Below are 22,328 nucleotides of genomic sequence, written 5' to 3' on the forward strand. Positions count from 1 at the left end.
TTGCTACAACAACAACAACAACCTGCGTTGAAGCGTTGAACTTCTATCTCGGCATCAATTTTTCCCTCGAAGTGTAAAATTTTTGCATCCTGCTCTTCCAGTTTCGCAAAGAGCTGCGATGATATCTGTTCCTAAATTTTTGTCGACCATCCAGATATACGTGCCTCTTGCGCTTCCAGTTGAGATGACATTAAACTCACAGCAAGATCTGCATTGCAGACCTGCTCTGGTTATAATGTCCACAGGAAAGACCGCGAGAGCGGAAATGGAGGCGGCCTCGCGTTTATTATACACCACTCTGTGCAATATCATATATTTGATCCTGGCATCGACCGCAGTGACAATGTCTTAGAACGTCAAGGCCTATCTGTCCGGTCAGGCGATGCAAATCTAGAAATCATCAACATCTACATCCCTCCTGTCACCTGTTGCCCCAGTGGATACCGCCCTAATATCGAGGCCTTACTCACTGGCAACAATCGCATTATCTTAGGCGATTTCAATGCCCATCACGACCTATGGCATTCAAACTTGCGGGCGGACGGTAGGGGTGAGATGTTGGCGGATCAAATAGACGAAACGACGTTCTGCACAATAAACGGAGACGCCCCCACACGTATGGTAGGAAGCTGTCATAGCTCGCCAGATATCTCAATCGTGAGCGCAGAACTCGTAAACTGCGTCAACTGGCAGCCGATGGTAACATTGGCATCCGACCACCTGCCCATACTTATTACGTTCCAGCGTACCGCCGACTTCATCGTCACCGAAAAACGCACTTTCATAAACTTCAAAAAAGGAAAGTGGGAAGAATATAAATCTGCAACAGACAGCAGCTTTGCTGCCCTCCCTATCCCGACTGATGCACGCCAAGGGGAGCGTGCCTTCCGTAAGGTCATTGAATCCGCCTCGGCACATTTCATTCCCGCCGGGAGAATTCCCGAAATCCGGCCCCACTTCCCAGCGGAGGCCGCGAGTTTAGCGAGGGAACGCGACCTTATAAGACAGCTTGATCCAGGCGACCCCCAAATAAGGGATATAAACCAACGCATCAGATTGCTTGTGGACGAACACAAGCGGGCGAAATGGGAAGAGCACCTAAGAGGTTGTAACCTCTCTACCGGTGTAGGTAAACTTTGGTCCACCGTAAAGTCCCTATCGAATCCGACTAAGCACAAAGACAAAGTTTCCATCGCCTTTGGCGATAAGGTGCTGTCGGATTCGAAAAAATGCGCGAGCGCTTTCTGCCGACAATATATAATGCATCCTACGGTCGACAAAGATAGACGGAGAGCCAATAGACACGCACATAAACACAAACTCAGCGCGTCACCAATTACCATCACCGCTAGAGAGGTTGAGGACGCCATTGGTCGCGCTAAACCATCCAAAGCAGTGGGCCCAGACGGCATAGCCATGCCGATGCTTAAAAACCTAGGGAAAGAGGGTTTCAAATATTTAGCGCATGTCTTCAACCTGTCTCTTTCCACCTTTGTCATACCCGAGAAATGGAAAATGGCCAAGGTGGTCCCGCTACTAAAGCCTGGGAAACCAGCTAACGTAGGTGAGTCATATCGTCCGATATCTCTCCTATCGCCAGTGGCAAAGACGCTTGAAGCCATTTTGCTCCCTTATTTCCAAGCACATTTGCAGCTAGCCCCTCATCAGCATGGCTTCAGAAAACTCCATAGCACTACCTCCGCGCTAAATGTCATTAGCACCCAGATAAATTGCGGTTTGAATCAATATCCCCACCATAGAACAGTACTCGTAGCGTTAGACCTATCAAAAGCTTTTGATACGGTCAACCATGGCTCGTTACTGCAAGACCTGGAAGGGTCTACCCTTCCCCCATGTCTTAAAAGGTGGACCGCAAATTATCTGGGTGGTCGGCAGGCATCGGTGCAATTCAGAAACGAAACATCAAAACAAAGGAGAATTAAACAAGGGGTGCCACAGGGTGGTGTCCTATCCCCGCTTTTGTTTAATTTCTACATATCTAAGCTACCTTCACCACCGGAAGGAGTCACAATCGTTTCCTACGCCGATGACTGCACAATAATGGCCACAGGCCCAGGCCCAAAGATCGATGAGCTATGCAATAAAATAAACGGCTATCTCCCTGATCTCTCTAGTTTTTTCCCCTCGCGAAACCTGGCATTGTCACCGACTAAATTTTCCGCGACCTTATTTACAACATGGACACCCCAAATGTCGACCATATTGAACATCCACGTCGATGGCACTACGCTACCGACTGTCCTACACCCCAAAATCTTGGGTGTGACGTTTGATCAGGATCTACATTTTGGTGCGCACGCAACCGCAATTGTTCCAAGAATTCAGAGCCGTAATAAAATCCTCAAATCCCTTGCTGGCAGTACCTGGGGAAAAGATAAAGAAACGCTCTTGACCACATACAAAGCAATTAGCCAGCCGATTACGTGCTACGCGTCACCCATATGGTCGCCAAGCCTAAAAACCACCCACTGGAAGAAACTACAGGCCTGCCAAAATACTGCTCTCAGAATCGCCACGGGCTGTCTTCTTATGTCCCCAGAACACCATCTGCATAATGAGGCGAGAATACTCCCCATCAGGGAGAGAAATGAGATGCTGACCAAACAGTTTCTGTTGAATACCCAGAAACCAGGGCATCCCAAAAGACATCTGATTGACGAACCAGCACCGCCTAGGGGCCTAAGGAGTCATCTCCGTAAGCATTTTGAGGAAATACTGCACCTGAGAACCCAGCCGTATGAAGCGGAAAAACACAAGCAGGTCCTTGGTGAACTCCATAGACAGGCGTCGGACCTTTATGTCGGGAATTGCCCGGTGAATCCAGTACTTGAAGAAAAATATCCAGAACTCGCAGAAGAGGAACGCATACTCCCCAGGGAAACGCGTGTCACTCTTGCTCAACTTCGTTCTGGATACTGTAACAGGTTAAACTCTTACCTATTCAGAATCAACCCCGACATACAAAATGTATGCCCTGCTTGCAATGTGTCCCCACATGACACCAACCATCTCTTTAATTGTAATGTGGAACCAACGCCTCTAACACCCCTTTCCTTATGGTCCACCCCTGTTGAAACGGCAAGTTTCCTTGGACTCCCGTTAGAGGATATTGATGACAATTTGTGATCGGTCGCGGCTATTGGGTGGGGCGAGCATTGCTACAACAACAACAACCAGGCCTCCACGGCAACAAAAAAATCTTCGGCCGCCTGTGCAAGCTAGCGGAAGAACTAAACCCCTTGAGGGCAAGTCCAATTCCGCAGCAGCCGGCAAAGCTAGCCCCAAAGAGGGAAAGCAACGTCCGACTGAGCAAGCACAGGAGGCCCGTCCCACGCCCGTACCGGGCACCTCTTGTCAGCAGGTGGCTGGTAACAGCACTAAATCCTCCACGAACAAAAGTACTGCCTCCACCGCTGCAAAGCCACCTCGCAAGCCGGCTGAACCCCTTGAGGATTCCAAGGCAAATAAGCGAATCCCGACTTCGGTCCGCAACTAGCGGAACATTCGCAATGCCGTCAAAATCGTTGAGAAACTTATCAACTCTCCCAGCGACAAGTTGACGGCAGAGCAAAAAAGTTCTCTGGCCTGGGCCAGGAAGATTATTGCTGCCAAGGAGAGCAGCAACAACAACCCCATCCCCCCTTCCTCTTCTGCCACCAAACTACCTTCTGACCCGAAGATGCCGGCCCTTAAGAGACAAAGGTCTATGGGAAATGCCTCGAGCGATCCCAAAAGGCACCGGCCTTCGACCTCTACTCCCCCTGCCCTGACCAAAACCTTCAGCGAGGCGGCGAAGGCCAACTTTACGCTGTCGGTTTTGAACCGCGGTCACCCGGATGGGAACATGACCCCGGATAACTGGAAGGATGTCCTTAACGGCCTTCTCAAGATCTTTAAGGACATCATGACCAAGTATCCGGGGCCGGCTCCCACTATCCGTGATGCCGGCTGGTAGCAGGGTAGGGGCAAGCTTGTTTCCTGCGCCGATGAGCGCTCGTGCAAGCTCTAAAAACTCGCCCTAGCTTCGCTAGGACAGCTGTGGCCTGTGGGCGAAGCAGCGTTATGTTGGTTTCATCATAAACGAGGTTTCTCTCCCTTGGCTTGACGAATGTGGTGGAGTATTAAGCTACGGCTTCTACTCCATCACGTTGAAAATTCGAAGGGATGGTACGAAGGAGGAAACACCGGACGAGGGTGAGCCTGTACCTCAGGACGAGCGGTCAGACAGAAACACCCCGAGTGGATCTGCTGCACATGGCACTGGGGAAGGGACCGCCATCGCGCCGGAGGATCTGGTGATTGGGGATACCGCCTCGAGCGAACCCGCAACCGCCACAATGAATCTCACGGACCCATGCAACACCTTGAGTGGACATGGGGCCGATATCGAACTGGCACGCAGCACTCCGGATGCCGAGAGCGATACACTCTCGGTATCTGAGTTTGCGGGCCAGTTCTTTACGGGCATGGACGAGCAGCTTCTGCTGGAATCCGACCCGTCGGATGCCGAATTCGACGATACTATCGTAGAGGGGGCATCCGACGATGCGGATCAGAAGAGGATGGACGTCGATGCCGCAAACGAACCGTAACGGGCGCGCAGGTACTACAGATAAACCTGCACCATTCTAAGGCAGCCTCGGCTGCCCTAATCTTCCCCTCAGCACAACGTATGAGGACGTCGTTCTAGTCCAGGAGCCTTGGGTCGTTGGCAGCAAGGTCTGTGGACTCTTTTCTTTCAGATCTTGTATTCTAGTAAAGAAAAATATAGTATTTATTTTACTATCTCTTTTTAGCGACGAGGACGTTACCTGTATTAGCCTCGAGCTACAGGGGCAAACAATCTGGCTGATGTCCGCATATCTCTCGCACGATCGCCCAACTTCTGTACAGGACCTGCTCTGCAAAGCGGTACGGGAGGCCCACAGTAAAGGGTTCCCGATAATAATTGGGGCCGATGCCAATGCACATCACACTGCTTGGGGCTCTACCGACATTAACAGTAGGGGTGAGTCTGTTTTTGATTCTATTATAAGTAACAATCTAAGTATATGCAACTCTGGAGACAAACCAACTTTCATCACCTCAAACAGGAAGGAGGTTCTAGATGTTACTCTAGTTTCTGGGGCATTCTCTGACCTTGTCAAAAATTGGAGAGTTTCCAAAGAAAAATCCTACTCTGATCATATGTATATCATTTTCACTCTGCTCTTGCGTACACCGCCTAGGGTGGCTTACAGGAATAGAAGACGTACGGACTGGAACCTTTATAAAAAAAGTCCTATCCTCTACTCTCCTAAAGAACGCTTCTCACGGTAGGCCGAGCCTACCGCTAACAACTGATGAAGCGCCTCCTTTAGACACAACATTTGCTTCTCTCGGTGAGCTAGACTCATCGTCAAAAATAGAAGAGGCAGTAGATCTTATCACCAAATCTTGTAGCGCTGCCTTCACAGTAGCCTGCCCGGAGATTAAGGTGAGGGGTAAAAAGAAACCCTATTGTTGGAACCAAGAAATCTCCGAGCAGAGGAAAAACAGCAGAAAACTCTTTAACGAGGCTAAGCGCACGGGAATCTGGTCCCATTATAGGGACGCCTTAAAATCTTTTAAGAAGTTAACCCAGAAGGCCAAAAGGGACTCCTGTAAGAACTTCATCAATGACATCGAAGAAGTCTCAGAGGCCAATCGCCTACGAACGGTCCTCTCCAAAAACCCCATACCTCCAAGCTGCATTCGCACAACGAGCGGAGAATGGGCCACTTCTAGTACGGAAATTCTCGAAACCCTGATCAGCACTCACTTTCCGGGCTGCAGATCTCAACCATACATCTTAAACACGCAATCTAACCCAGGGCCATTTCAACCCCTGGACCACATTGTAAGCGAAAAAGGAGATATCTGGGCAATCAAGTCCTTTAAACCCTTCAAATTTCCGGGAACGGATGGAATATTTCCCGCTGAATTGCAAGCTGCAAGCGATCTTATAAGCCCGCTGCTAGCTAAAATCTACAAGGCTTGCCTCAACCTGGTCTATATCCCCACGGAATGGACCAAGGCAAAGGTAGTCTTCATACCCAAAGGAGGCAGGATATCGGGGAACAGTCCAAAGGATTTCAGACCAATAAGTCTGGCCTCCTTCCTCCTAAAAGTTCTAGAACGATTGCTGGACGCCTACATTAGACGATCGGCAAATAAGGCTCTAATCTACAACAACCAACACGCCTACTCTAAGGGCAAATCCGTAGAGACAGCTCTACATGCTATCACTACTAAGATAGAGAAAGGTCTTGCCTTTAAAGAATTTACGCTGGGTATCTTTCTCGACATAGAAGGAGCCTTCAACAACGTTCTCCCAGCAGCGGTCACAAAATCTCTACGTTCACTAGGGGTGGAAGAGCCTCTTGTGAAATTTGTCGAGCTCCTTCTAAACAAGAGAATCATTATCTCTGAGCTGGGCAGCTCATCGTTAATAAGGTATACCAACAGAGGAACCCCCCAGGGGGGCGTTCTTTCTCCTCTACTATGGAACCTGACGGTGAACGCTCTGTTATCTATACTACAGCCCACCGGATGCCAAGTCATTGCATATGCCGACGACATAGCCTTGACAGTTACCGGCAAACACCTTCCGGTGCTTGGCGAACTCTTGCAAAATGCTCTTAATCTAACAAACACTTGGTCTATGGAATGCGGACTCAGCATCAGCAGTGGAAAAACTGAGATGGTGCTTTTTACCCGCAAACGCAGTATACCGGAATTTACCCTCCCGTCCCTAAACGGCAAGGAAATCAAACTCTCTACCGAGGTTAAATATCTCGGAGTTATTCTAGACAGGAAGCTTGACTGGAAGCGAAATGTGGAGGAACGATCCAGGAAAGCCACAATGGCTCTCTACGCTTGTAAGTCGGCAATCGGAAAAACATCGCCCCCTTGCTGGGACAACAAATTTTCCACAAGAATCCCAGAGAGGAACGAGTGGGCAAACGGCGTGGAGCAGGGATCACACGAAATCTCCGTTTTTACAGATGGCTCTAAACTAAACAACAGAGTCGGCAGCGGGATATTCTCGGAGAAGCTCAATCTAATCGAGAGCTTTCGCCTACCTGATCACTGCAGTGTTTTTCAGGCTGAACTCATAGCTATCTGGGAAGCAGCCCGCTATCTTGCTAACCTGCAGGTAACCAATTATATTTCAATTTTCTCTGACAGCCAAGCTGCCATAAAAGCCCTGCAATACAGTAACACCTCGTCACTAGTGGCATTGAAGTGCAGAGAAACCATCAACAAACTAGCTGAAAATTGCAACCTAAGCATAATTTGGGTTCCTGGCCACTGTGACATCTCAGGAAACTGCGCCGCGGATGAGCTAGCTAGGGAAGGCACCAACTTGCAAACAACAACCTCCGCTGGTTGGGCCAGCCCTCCTCTAAACACTTGCAAATACCACCTGCGATCTCTTTTCACGGATCAGGCAAACGCCAGATGGGCGAGGGAACCTACATGTAGTATATCCAAGCAAATCTGGCCTAAGCTGGATGGAAAGAGATCGCGATCGGTGATATTGTTAAACCGTATCTCTATAAGCCCACTAGTGGGCCTTCTTACAGGTCACTGTCTCATGGGCACTCACGGTGCCTATATGGGCCTGCAGACAAATGACTTCTGCCGCAGCTGTAGGGACGAGGAGGAGATAGAAAGCGTTGAGCACTATCTGTGCCACTGTCCCGCACTGTCAAAAACCAGGTACCAATGCCTCCACAGACACTCTTTTGGGTGCCTTGCGGAGCTTGAATCTATAAACCCAAACGCATCTTGCATTTCATTAGGCAAACGCGTTGGTTTAGCCTCACTGACTAAACTTTCTTCTTCATCGAAAGTAGGGTAATAGGAAATAGGGGCTCCCGCGTGGTAGCACAACTGGCCACAACGGCCCACGTGAGTCTCCGCTCGAACAGCGGAGGCAGCCACTCTAACCTAACCTAAGCTATAGTCCCATTTTAGTTGTACGACTGACGTATTACGTAACTTTCGTTCGTATCATATTCGATCCGTGATCGTATGTTACGATTCGGCCCAACATAAGCTCGTGTGCCAGATTTGGTGAAGACCAAGTTATCATGTTAATGAACTGTACTTTGTTGAACCTTAATCTGTAAATTATCGATACTTTATTCAGTACTTGGTAAAAAGCATCGAGTACAAAATAATCGAGTATTTTTTATAACAGTATCGATACTATTCACTCAGTAGTCGTATCATTCTATGACTAGTTACGATTCAAAATTATATGATCTTTCACAACACAGCTGTGAATAGTTCTGAACCATGATATGTAGGCTCTGTAATCTTCTTACCAAATGTCCCGATCACAGTAAATAAACTCGCACAAACAGCAGCAAACAAGGTGGCAGAATGTGGATATATAATATTTCTGTCCATTCTGAAAATCAGAAAAAGAAAATTGTGTTATTTATTCTATATGATAAACAGAACTCGAAAAATTTAATATTAATGACTGTGTGTTCAATGGTGTGCAAATACTTGATTTTTAAGAATTCAATATTAATAATAACTTAAATAAGGTCAGTTCTCAAAAAATAATACATTTTGTTCGAGCAAATAACGTAATATACGAGTACAAATCTTATCAAATAAAATCGCTAAATATCGTTGTACGACCATTACTTCACGCAGAATGCTCCGATTTTTAAACGTTTTCTTGGATTTGAAAGCTTGGCTGCGTGATATGGAAATTTTCAATACAATTTGAAGGTATATATTGAATTGCTAAATTGCCAAAATGTAGTAAACCGTCATACAATTTTTGTTTATACTGCTATACATTGAAAAGGGATGCATCGATTTTAATATTTCTTCTTTGCAATAAAACTTCGAAATATTTACCTTCGTTCTGTATAAAATAAATGCATTATTCCTCTTTAATATGGGCAAAATTATTGACACAAAAGAAAAATTTATGTTTGTAATGGTGTGTGTTCAATTTTTAATATATTTTTAATATATAAGATTAACATGATTAACACCAGCTTATAATAATTGAATATTCAATTATTATGTTTGTTTAGAGAGTGTAAGAATGAGAAAAACTGAAATAAGCACGAAAATAAATACAAGCAGGATAGCCTAGTGTTAAAAGCTACTGCAGTTTCACCGTGTTATTCGCGGTTGGAATCTCTGTGAAACCTTTGATAACATTACGAAATTGCCCGATGTTGATTACGTGGCGGTTTTCGAAATGTTACCAACGCAATATGCCAGTAAATATTTCTTTCTTTTAAGTTTCTCTTAAACAAATATTATAATTGAATATTCAATTATTATAAGCCGGTGTTGAGCTTATGAATTCTTAAATATTAAAAGTAAAATTTGGTTCCAAAAAAGGCAGTGCGTGTGTTTGTTAGCTGTGAACTGTGTGAGGAAACTTGCTTTGAATGGAACAGCGTCATATACATACATACATAGTTGAATTATATCGAATGGTGAAAAAATATAGTTAAAAAAAACACGCTTTTAAATAATATCGAACTAAAAAGTTAAAAATAATTTTCAAAATAAGTTTAAAACAATAATGAACGAAAAATACTAGTATTATTTTTTACTTTTTAGTTTCATATACTATAAAAGCGTGTGTTTTAGTTTGTTAAACTATATATATTTGTTTGTAAGTCTAGTTTGCGCGCCTAGCCTAGAGAGTTACAAACAAACATACATACATACTAGAGGTTTACGCCGATCACTTTATCGGCGGCGGCGGCGTAGACCCTATTATATACCGGCGGCGGCGGCGGGGCCGGCGCACCGACAAATTGATCGGCGTAAACCTCTAAACTTAATGGCTGTACTTCAGAGTATAATATTCTCCACAACTAATGAAATATACTGCTGACGTCAATGGCATGTTTGACGATCTGGACCAATATCAATAAGTTGTGGGCGAGTATCTGGGAGGCTTGTAATACTCGAATTTAAAAAAATAATATTTGGAAATTTGTTTATGTATATTTAAGGAAATCGACGTTTCGGTTATTTGGGAAAGATCCGGGGTTTTGCCTCAAAAACTCGCGACTCGTTTAATAAATTTCAGGAGTCCTCCTTGCGGAGGGAGGGAGAAATACTTAAAATTGTCACACATTTGTAGCGTAGTTTCACCGAAGGAGATGTTCTGGGCTAACTCCAATACTCGTCGTCGGCACGATTTCTTTAAATGATTTGTGGCCCCATTCTGGTAACACACAAATACGACTTACGGTTGCTATTAATTATCTACTAAAAGTCATGGCTCTCGTTGCTCAGTTTTAACGATTAGCATTAATGCTGGCTTATTGTTGACTCAAATAACTTTTGACCGGTTAGAAAGTGTTAAATTTCGCAATTGGATTTCTATAACTGGAAGTGCTGCGCATCCCTTGGTACCCCTTTCGTCCATATCGTATCAATTTTCGCAACGAACAATAAATGGCCTAGAGTCCTAAAATAGTAGAAAATATAGTAACGCGCCGAACGCCGCTGCCGCCGATATTTTTGACATTCGACGGCGGCATGCAAAAAACGACGAAAAAGATACATCACATGGCTGTCCCCCGATCGAAATACTCGCAATGATACCGATCACGTCGTGATAGACGGACGGCATGCCTCCAGTGTTTTAGATGTGCGCGCGATCCGAGGACCTAACATCGACTCGGACCATTATCTCGTCGCAGCCAAAATACGCACCCGCCTCTGCGCGGCTAAAACCAAGGAACAAAAAACACAAGGAAAGCTAGACGTCGAAAGGCTGCAATCGCAACAGACTGCCAATGATTTCGCAACTCGACTCTCACACCTGCTCTCTGAGAGCACAACTCAGCCTGAAGTAATGCAGGAGCAGTTGGAGCATATCTCCAAAGCACTTCATACTGCCGCCGAGGAAAATATTGGTTACCGGCGGCCACGGAAAAACAACTGGTACAACGAAGAATGCCACGTTGGAACCGAAAGAAAAGACGTCCTACAGGGCTACGTTAAAAGCGAGCGCAACAAGAGGAGTGTGTGAACGCTATCGCGAGTTAAAAACGGAAGCGAGACGCCTTTCAGGAAGAAAAAAGCAGAGGCAGAAAGGCGTGAGTGCGAGGAGCTTAAGCTGCTAGTCACCACGAATAACGCCCGAAAATTTTACCAAAAAATTCGGTGACAGACGGAAGGTTTTAAGACCGGGGCAAACTCATGTAAGAACGTAAACGGCGACCTTGTAACGGATGTCCAGAAAATACTTATATTAAAGGAACGCTTCTCTGCTCTCCTAAATGGAGACAGCGATTTACCGCACAAGAATGACGAACCCGATCCCGCAATCGATGATGATGGAATAAATGTCCCCGACCCGATTATGACGAAGTCAGAATAGCAATAACCAGATTGAAAAACGGCAAGGCCGCGGGCGCTGATGGATTGCCTGCGGAGCTATTCCAATACGGCGGCGAGGAGTTGGTAATGCGCATGCATCAGCTTCTTCGCAAAATATGGGCGGACACGTGCATGCCCGACGATTGGAATCTAAGTGTCCTTTGCCCAGCCCACAAGAAGGGGAATACTGCAAACTGCACCAACTATCACGGAATCAGCCTTCTTAATATCGCATACAAGGTCCTGTCAAGTGAATTGTGCGAAAGATTGAAGCCCACCGTGAATCGGCTGATTGGAGCTTATCAGTGCGACTTCAGACCTGGTAAATCTACCATCGACCAGATTTTCACAATGCGCCAAATCTTGGAAAGAACCTGCGAAAAAAGAATCGACACACATCACCTCTTCGTCGATTTTAAAGCCGCCTTCGACAGCACGAAAAGGAGCTGCCTATATGCCGCTATGTCTGATTTTTTTTTCCCCCGTAAAACGTATACGGCTGTGCAAAATGACGTTGAGCAACACCCTCAGCTCAGTCAGAATTGGGAAGGACCACTCCGAGCCGTTCGAAACTAAACGGGATTTCAGACAGGATGACCCCCTATCGTGCGATTTCTTTAATTTGATGCTGGAGGAAATTATACAAGCTGCAGAACTGAACCGATCTGGAACAATATTCTATAAAAGCGTGCATTTACTGGCATATGCTGATGACATTGATATCATCGGCTTAACACCAGCGCCGTTAGTTCTGCTTACTCCAAACTTGAAAAAGAAGCTGGGTTAGATGGTGAATGAGGACAAAACGAAGTAACTGCTGTCATCGAGCAAAGAGTCAGCGCATATGCGCCTTGGCAACCACGCTACTATTGGCACCCATAATTTCGAAATAGTAAAAGACTTCGTTTATTTGGGAACCAGCATTAATACCAGCAACAACATCAGCTCTAAAACCCAGCGAAGAATCACTCTTGCCAATAAATGCTACTTTGGACTAGGTAGGCAATTGAAAAGTAAAGTCCTCTCTCGGCAAACGAAAATCATACTCTACAAGTCATTTATCGTTCCCGTCTTGCTATATGGTGCAGAAGCACGAACCCTGATATGAGATGAAACGGCCCTGCGAGTGTTCGAGAGAAAAGTTCTTCAAAAGATTTATGGACCTCTACGCGTTGGCGAGTACCGAAGAAGATTTAACGATGTACGAGCTATACGCAGACATCAACATAGTCCAGCGAATTAAAACGCAGCGGCTGCGCTGGCCATGTTATGCGAATGAAAGATGACGCTCCGGCCAAGAAAGTGTTTCCATTGGAACCCGCCTATGGAAGCAGAGGTAGAGGGCGGCCCCCACTCCGCTGGAAGGACCAGGTGAAAACGATTTAAACTCCCTTGGTGTGACCAATTGGCGCCGGTTGGCAGAGAAAAGGAGCGACTGGCGCGCCTTGTTGGACGGCCATAACCGTTTAAGCGGTTAAGTGCCAATTAAGTAAGTAATCGAAGCTGCTGTCGCCATGTCCGTCCTGATGTCACGTTGTTTAAATTGTTCCCAAATTATTGAATAAATTATAAATTACTAGCTGACCCGGTAAACTTCGTTCTGCCCAAAATAGATTTTTTTATTAATTTCATTTCAAAAATTACACCGGTATTATTTTTAATAGAAAATTTACGATTTTTCACTACTTCATTGTGTATACAACTTCAAAAATATATAATTTCAGTATTCAGTTTAAGGCTGCACGGTACACAACATTTTTAGTTTTCTGTCCCGGAGCGTAAATAAATAGCGAGGACGAGTTTCCTACACGGAACATGGCATTTCTAGGTTTATGCCGCATACTTCCAACTAATGCCCTTGTGACTTGTTAATTGTCATCGCAAATGCAAGTTTCACTGGGAACTGCATATGTTTGAATTGGAAGGGCAAATCTGTTGAAGTTAAGGGAATCGGGGGAGGTAAGCATTACTCTCCCTTGAACGGGTTTTCAAAATGCTTACCACTATTAAATTGTCCATTAGCTTCGTAACAATCAGTCGTGTACCATTGCACAGTTTGGGAGCATGAAGATTGCGTAGCATAATAACAACAGACCCAACTTTGAGACGCAAATGATGAGGAGGCATTCCAGGCAAATCCAGAGAATTTAAGAACTCCAATGGGTAATTTACTACTTCGTCTTCATTTTCAACGCGAACAATAGTTTTATAAGAACGCAGACCTCACGGAATTTGATTTTGAATCGTCCAATTCAAGTCGTTGAGATCAATATTTTTTGCTGCTAAAATTGCGCGTGCGGCCAACCATTCGTAGTTACCATAATTTTGAGCGATATTGGGATATACACTCCTAATTATTTCATCCTTACTTGACGCGAATTGGCAAATCGCAGTTGGAGTCGATATTAATCCACTGCAAGGATCTATCGGAACTTGTCCATTGCCGATTCGCAGCAGCTCTTTTGAAAAAACCTCTGCAGTTCTATCGTGTTGCAGCAAAACTCGCATATTGATGGTCAATGAAATGGTTTTAACAAACCTCCGCAAATGCGATGACTTCAGACATGCGTTTAGCTCATCTGCCGCTGTTGATTTTGGAATCACGGGTAGTGTTTGTCTGAAGTCGCCCGCCAGCAATATCATCACTCCTCCAAAGCAACGATCATTATTGCGCAAATCTCTCAATGCTCGGTCGAGTGCTTCTAATGATCGTTTGTGGGACATTGTGCACTCATCCCATATGATCAATTTACAGTTTTTTAAAACTTGTGCCATTGCTGATTGCTTTGAAATATTGCAAACAGGACTTTCGTGTATTTGCAAGTTTAATGGAAGCTTTAATGCTGAATGTGCCGTTGTTCCACCTTCCAACAGTGTTGCCGCAATTCCGGTAGATGCAAAAGCTAATGCAATACCACTTTGACCACGTATTGCTGCTAGTACTAAAGACAATAGGAACGTTTTACCGGTCCCGCCGGGCGCATCGAGAAAAAATATGCCACCGTTTCCATTATCTACAGCATTTATTAGTTGATTGTACGCACTGCTTTGCTGTTCATTCAACAGTGAAACATTTTTTTGTACTTGTTGTTGCAAGTGAGTTATATCGTAAGCACCCTCGCGTTCCAATTCGCGATTCAGTACATCCCTTGCTTGACGACTTGGCGCTGGCATATGAACTTCAATCAATAGTTTTCCACTCATGAGTAAACATAAATCTTCAATAAGGACTAATGCTTCATTGTAGATGTCAGCGTTCATTTGCAACTCGAAATTTCTTGTCGCGAGTCGCAAGCGGTGCAAAATATCTTCTGCCATGTCATCTTTGTACGTATCCCATAATAGACGCGGGTTTGAAGGCTGACATGTGGAAATTATTGTAGCGAAAAGTGGACGAACTGCAGTGGCTGGTGAGGAAGCTATAGCATCCGCCAGCGTTTGATTCCAGTGACTGTCGTGTTCAAGCAATTGCAATTGTTGACATGCTTCTCGAAATGTTGCACAAATGGTACCATCTACAGTCCTCAAACATTGAAATGAAGTTGAACCGCGTACATTGACCAGAAGCAAACGTAGGTAAAAGCAATCATCGTTTTTTGGATGCATACTGTAAATTCTTCCCAATGCATCAGTTGAAAAAACACCTGGATACCCATATACTGGATGGCCGTACTTCCTGCGTAACCATTTCTTCGACGATGTATTCCATGTATAATACCGAGGCATCTCAGAGTAAAGCAATGTTCTCGCGAACGGATCACTGGCGCAAGTTGCAAAGAAACTTGTTAAAGTGGTTGCTGGTGGTCTTTCCGCTCGCTGTACTATGTTCTCTGCGTTGAAATAAACTCGATGGCCATTCTCCAAATGAACTGCCAGATGCACAACAGTCGGATGGCGTTCATGTATTGCAAATGAAAATATTCTCCAGATTGCTTCATTGCAATTGACATATCTGCCCATTTGGAATTTGCTAATTTCATCTCGTTCCACGCCAATAACCGCCATATCGCTTCCTTTGGTGACGTATTTGCAAACATACTTAATTGACTTTATTGAACTGCAATACTCAACATTTATATGTGTTTTGAATGCCTTAGACAAAATAGGCGAATATGGAACGATCCATGTGTTATCAACCAAGAAATTCTTTCCTTTCAATTGAGTGATGGATGTTCTGCCATTGTCAGCGGGTGAGCGACGCCAATAGAGAGGGTATCCATCGTTTCCAGTTTGAGTTTCCGAAATAAAAGCACATGGATAGCGTTTTTTGCATTTATTGTCCGACATACAAACCCAAGATGGATCGTGTTGTCCGCATGGCCCATGAACCATATTGGCCACCACCACTTCGTGCAACTCTATATCAACATCAGGAATTTCAGCGGAAATTATGTCATCAATTTGGTCAGGTGTAATTTTCTCCCCCATCCAAAGCACAATGTGCGTGGGGTAAACCGCTCTTCTGCCACTCCACTGAGTACATCCAGCATCGAACAGTACCATATACACGTTGTTTCGTCCACGTTGGAAGTCCATCAAACATCTGAGTTTTTGTTTAAACACTCGTGCTGTGACGTCGTGGCGATCGCTTGGTGATTGGCCGGGATGCAAGAGATTCGTAATATCTGGCCATTTTGGATTGCAAGTAAATGTTACAAACAAATCCGGTGTTCATAATTGCGCACGTAAGTCATCGCGTCCTGGGAGTACTCATGCATGTGTCTAGGACTGCCAATGTATGTCGATGGCAAAATAGTGAGTCGACCAATATCTGTAATATCCGCATCACTATTCATCGCATCTCGTAAGTGAACATACTCTTCAGATCGCAACTTCGACTGATTGTATCGGAATGTAATTAAGTCGTTCTGTCTCAAGTTTAACGTACACATCAACTGCATACTGTTGGAATAATCGTCGACATCTCAGTAAGTGGCTGTTATAGTTTTGTCGATATGCGTAAAAGTTCATTGAACTGACCTTTTTATTTGTCTCGACACCTAAAAATTTAAATTACATATATGAAGTAACAAACAAACATTTTTTTGTACTAACCATTCATTGGATTTATCATCTTATAGCCTAAGTGATATCCGTCTTCCCCACGGCAGAACATGAGCGGATATTGCATTGCGTCGTATTATGTGTCTCACTTATCCGCTTTAGTGCGTTTTCAGTTCTACGTTTTAGGACAATATCACGCGACTCTAAATTTTCTCCAACAACAACAACTGATATTTCGCTAACTGTATGTGCATTATATTGTCTTTCATGAGATCCTGTTGGTCTCTTGTCCGCATGTATGATTATGCTATGATCATCTGTTGGTATACGTTCCAACGAAATCGTAAACAGTTTGATGAGGTCATTGTGTTCGTGTTACATTTTCTGCAATTGATCGATTATTTCTCTTTTCGTTGCATTGAATATAGTACAACGTCGATTTAGTTCATCATGTGAATCTCCCAGAAAGTAAATTTGGAGATATTTGTGTTCTTGATCTTGATGCGGCAACAGCGATCCAGCGAGATGAAAAATTTGCCCATGAACCTGTATAATTGGAGGAAAGTTCTGCAGTTTCTGTCAAGTATTGCGCTTAGTAAAATTACCTTAAACGTTCGATTGTAGTTTTGTTCATTTACAATTTCACCGCCAAACGACGTCATTTGAAAACAATCGTTGTACATTTTAGTGTGCTGTAAGAAATGCCTCGAATTGGGAGATTCACCGTAAAGCAGCTGGAACAATGGCTCTGGTGGTGGAAGCAATTCTGGCAACATAAACTTTCCCTCCGCGTAACATAATCCTGACGGTTCTTTTTGAAATTTGACTGCATTGCAATGTTGACAAACTACTGACATTTGGCCGATTTGAACAGATGCGCTATATTGAATGTTTGGCTCATATCGAAAGCCTGCCCGTTCAGTGTTCACCAAAGAAACTTGTTGTTGCCGCTGTTGTCGTCGAATAATCGCATGTTGTGATCTTTCTTACTTCATCACATTCGCGAGCACGAGTCTCCCTTCTTCTCAATCGTTCTTGCTGATTGTGAACTTACCTTCTTTTCAATCGTTCTTCCTGATTGTAAGTTTGGTTTACATCTTTTTCGAGCTGATACCCTCTCAATAACACTTTCCCTTTCTGTTTGACGTGCTCTGAAATTTCCTATTCTCATTCTGCTGTGAGAATTCCGACCAATGTTACCATGCACATTGATTCTTGGCATCTTAACAAATATCTAATTGGAAATGATCATAAATTTGCATACAGCTCACATAAGGTTTTACCAACCGTTAACTTACTTTTGAAAAATCCAAAAATGAGCTAACCCAACTAAGGAAAAAGATGCAATTTAACGATAAACTATATATAGTCCAATGTAAATAGATATTCACCGACACACTAAATCACTTTTACCAATTCACTCACTTTTTTAAACGAAATATGAATAAAACCAGCCAGAGAATTATAATCCACACATTCGCTATTTTTTATTTCGTAAATGTAAACTATTTAACACGAAAATATGCAATTGGACGATAAACTATGTATCTATTCCAATGTAAATTGGTATTCGCCGATACACTAAATCACTTTTTTAAACAAAATATTAATAAAACCGCTTAGATATTGATAATCCACACATTCGCAACTGTTTATTTCATAAATGTAAACTATTTAACACGAAAATATGCAATTGGACGATAAACTATGTATCTATTCCAATGTAAATTGGTATTCGCCGACATACTAAATCACTTTTTTAAGCAAAATATCAATAAAAACCGCTCAGATATTGATAATCCATACATTCGCAAATGTTTATTTCGTAAATGTAAACTATTTAACACGAAAAGCTACCGCTTCAATTATTACATTAGAAATAATATTGTAAGCTGTGAAATGGACTGACCGCCTGCTACGCTCCAATTTATTTTCACTGAGTATTGGCTATTTTAAGTAAGTAAGTAAGATTATTGATATAGTGTACCTCCATAATGGTTTTCAGGGCCCTCCTCCAACCCTTTTAGATATATTCAGCCTCAAAAGTTTCGTACGTATGGGAGGTGCCATGCCCCATTTTTCGATAAATCTTTTTTTTTGGGTGAACATAGTAATGATATCGTATATCTGCACAGTGATTTCTATGTACATGCCATGAACGCTTTTAGGGATATTTAGCCTTAAAAATTAAGAACGCATGGGAGGTGCCACGCCCCCTTTTCCCAAACTACTGTTTTTTTCATAAGCATGCTATTGGTATCGTTAATCTCCTGATCAATTTTCAGGTCCCAACCTTAAACGCTTTTATAGATATTCAGCTTGAAAAATTAAGTTTGTATGGGAGTTACCACGCCCCCTTTTCCGATAACCCCCACTTTTATGCGTGGGTATGGTTTTGATATCATTTAGCTCTATACCAATTTTCAGCTCCCTACCTTGAACTCCTTTAGAGATAATCAGCTTGAAAAATTAAGATTATATGGCAGGTGCAACGCCCCCTTTTCCGATAAGCCCCACTTTTATGCGCAAAAATTTTTTTGATATCATATAGCTCTGTACCAATTTCCAGGTCCCTGCCTTAAATCCTTTTAGAGATATTCAGCTTAAAAAATTAAGTGTGTATGGGAGGTGCCACGCCCCCTTTTTCGATAACCCCACTTTTATGCGTGAGGGTGGTTTTAATATCATTTAGCTCTATAGCAATTTTCAGGATCCTGCCATTTATTCGTTCTGATATATTCAGCTTCCAACGCTAAGTATGTATGGGAGGTGCCACGCCCCCTTTTCGTATTTCAGCTTAAAAAATTAAGTGTTTATGGGAGGTGCCACGCCCCCTTTTTCGATAACCCCACTTTTATGCGTGAGAGTGGTTTTAATATCATTTAGCTCTATAGCAATTTTCAGGATCCTGCCATTTATTCTTTCTGATATATTCAGCTTCCAACGCTAAGTATGTGTGGGAGGTGCCACGCCCCCTTTTCATATAACTCCTATTATTTTGCGTTAGCATGTAATTGTTATCGTTTATCTCCACATCAATTTCCAAGTCCCTACCTTAAACAATTTTAGAGATATTCAGCATGAAAAATTAAGTTTGTATGGGAGGTGCCACGCCCTCTTTTCTTATAACCCCCACTTTTCTGCGTAAGAAGGGTTTCGATATCACCTACCTCTATACCAATTTTCAGCTCCCTACCTTGAACTCTTTTATAGATAATTAGCTTTAAAAATTAAGATTACATGGAAGGTGCCACGCCCCCTAATATTTTTTAATTTTTTCTTCGACTAAACCTTCGCGGGGTAACAACAAACAAACCGCCCTAAGGAAGTATTTGATTTGGCTCAGCCGTTTTCAAGTTTTAGTGTTACAATTAATCACCAAGTCATTTTTATATATATAGATAAGTGGCTTCAAATAAATGCTTTCATACATTTAAAAGCAATGAGAGCAGTCCCCGCTTAATTCATATGAAAAAGCTTCATCAGGAGATATTTCTGGAATATTAATTGTGTTAAGTGTGTTAAGTTGAAATGGATACTCATTTGAAAAGAATTAAATTCAGCGGAATAGTTGGACTTGAAAAAATGTGCAAAGATTCGTCGCTAGACAAATCATCCTGGTATTTTAAAGCAGAAGGAAACCCTCTAACTCCACGTTTATAGTTCACGAAATCATAGAAGGCCTTCGCAAGTTATTTTCCTTTTCATCTTACAGATGCACGTATTATAGCACTTTCTGTTTAATTCAAAACGTTTACGACGCAAAAGAGAGTTGCAGGTAATCGTAGTGACAGCCCTTTCTCTTGAATAATTTGAAGAAGCGCGATTTTCTGTATTTTAAAGACCTCAGCTCTTTAGTGAACCATATTTGGACTGGTTCGGTACACACTTTTCGCTTAGGTGCGTGTTTTTTAAAAATACCGCAAATGGTGGTATAAAAGTCAGAAGCATTTTCGTCAATATCTACACCGTGGTTGGACCAGCCCACTGTAGATAAAGTATAATTAAGTTTAGTATAATTTGCCTTCGCAAAGTCAAATCTGAAACTAGAGTCGTATTTATTGGCAATTTCTTCTTCAATTATTCAGAGAATTTCTTTCGAATTCATATGCTATTTCCAGGGACTGGTTCGGTAGACACACGTTTTCGCTTAGGTACGTGTTTTTTAAAAATACCGTAAATGGTGGCATAACCCAGTTTTGAATCCTTATACACTAGATGGCACCCCTTTGGAGCGTATATCTATTGCAAATGATTTAGGTGTCCTTTTTGATCCGAATCTGAGTTTTAACATGCATATTTCATCTACTGCCAACAAGGCGTTGGGTGTACTTGGATTTGCTAAAAAGTGGGCTAAAGAGTTTGATGACGCGCACCTCACTAAGACTCTCTACACATCGCTGGTTTGTATAATACTTGAGTACTGCTTATCCGTTTGGTGTCCTGTCTCTCAATATCATTTAGAGCGTATTGAATCTGTACAAAAGCAATTTCTGATACTTGCATTACGTGACCTTAATTGGGCCTCAAATCTTCAGCTACCACCATACAGAAGTAGGCTTCTTCTTATTAACTTACCCACTGTAGAAAATCGCAGAATATTACCTGGGGTATTGTTTATCCATAAGCTCATTATTGGAGAAATCGACTCCGCTGACCTTTTAAGCCGATTGAATTTTGCTGTCCCTCCTAAAGTATCCAGACACGTACCTTTTCATTTACCCCTTTGTCGTCGAAACTTTGCCAGAAATAATCCTCTTCTTATCTGGTGCTCGCACTACAATGACTTGTATAGCTGTATTATTTTTGAATGTACCTTTGCCACTTTACGTAATGCAATACTCGCATATCTAACCTGAGAGTTGGCATCTAATTTATTTAATTTTTTGTTTTTACACGCCGGCATATTTGTCCAGTAAAAAACACAGACACGATATCGTTTAAGGATGGGTTGTATACATTGACTACTCAACCTGGAACATAATCTGGTGCATTCCAACAACGTTAAAAACATGCTTTCCCACGTGATACTGACCGGAATCGCATGCATTCCGGCAGTATAATTTAATGGGTTAGGCATCGAGTTGATTGGAATCCGGTGCATTCCAACAACACAAGTCATGTTACTTTTTATGCATTGTGATGGCATACAGCACTATACTACCGGAGTTCTGCCGCATTCCGACGACATACTGATTGAAATCTTGTTTGCATTCCCACAGGAAGCCGATCGAAACCCTGCGCATTCCGAATGTTTGCTGAGCGGAATCTGATGCATTCCGCCAGCACACGATTTTATTTTGGTTTCTTTTATTTCTAGCTATTTATTCTGAAATTTAATTGTATTGTTATCTATATATTAATACGCTAACAAAATTTCCATACAACCAATTGACAGGCTGTTTCGCATACTTAGCATACGTAAAATCATATAAAAGTTATATGAATCGAATCGTATTGATCAGCCGCAGTGCATATACCTATTTTTGTTAACAAATATTACTCTATTTGTTTATAATTAATAGAAAAAGTTTTTTGTAAATTCGAAAATCTGTGCAACTATCGAAATTGCCATCTGTAGGACGCATTATGTTCACAAACCCCCCTGAGTACATAGCTCCAAATTCTCAATTGTCGCGTTGCTCAAATGTTTCATCTCTACATATGTATATATTTGTACACGCCAAACGGTGAGAGAAATACTGCTTCGCTCATTCTCTGTTGAAATAAAATATTGTGTCCCATTGTTGCCAATTACCTATATTGGTCTGTACAAAAATCCTTAAAAAATTTGTCTAAAATAATTTTTAGCGCACAAAAAAACTTTAAAGAGAAGTAATAACTTAACCGGCCTATTTTTTTGGACAAATTTTACTTACACGTAAAAGCAAGGGTCT

The 22,328-nt window shown here is 42.8% G+C and overlaps 1 protein-coding gene across 26 annotated transcripts in view; it reads right to left on the reverse strand.

Moving 5' to 3' along the window:
- Positions 1-22,328, reverse strand: part of Tre1 (Trapped in endoderm 1) — a 713,802-nt gene that overhangs the window by 433,412 nt on the left and 258,062 nt on the right. For 22 of the 26 annotated variants that reach the window (XM_067782128.1, XM_067782125.1, XM_067782124.1 and 19 more), the window contains one exon: positions 8,376-8,461. The exons of the other annotated variants lie outside the window; for them this stretch is intronic. In XM_067782128.1, the coding sequence (XP_067638229.1) occupies positions 8,376-8,460 (85 nt within the window). In that variant the 5' untranslated portion in view covers position 8,461. The remainder of the gene's footprint in view (positions 1-8,375; positions 8,462-22,328) is intronic. 26 annotated transcript variants of the gene reach the window in all.

Source organism: Eurosta solidaginis, chromosome 4, assembly GCF_040869045.1.
Source record: "Eurosta solidaginis isolate ZX-2024a chromosome 4, ASM4086904v1, whole genome shotgun sequence".
Taxonomy (NCBI): Eukaryota; Metazoa; Arthropoda; class Insecta; order Diptera; family Tephritidae; genus Eurosta; species Eurosta solidaginis.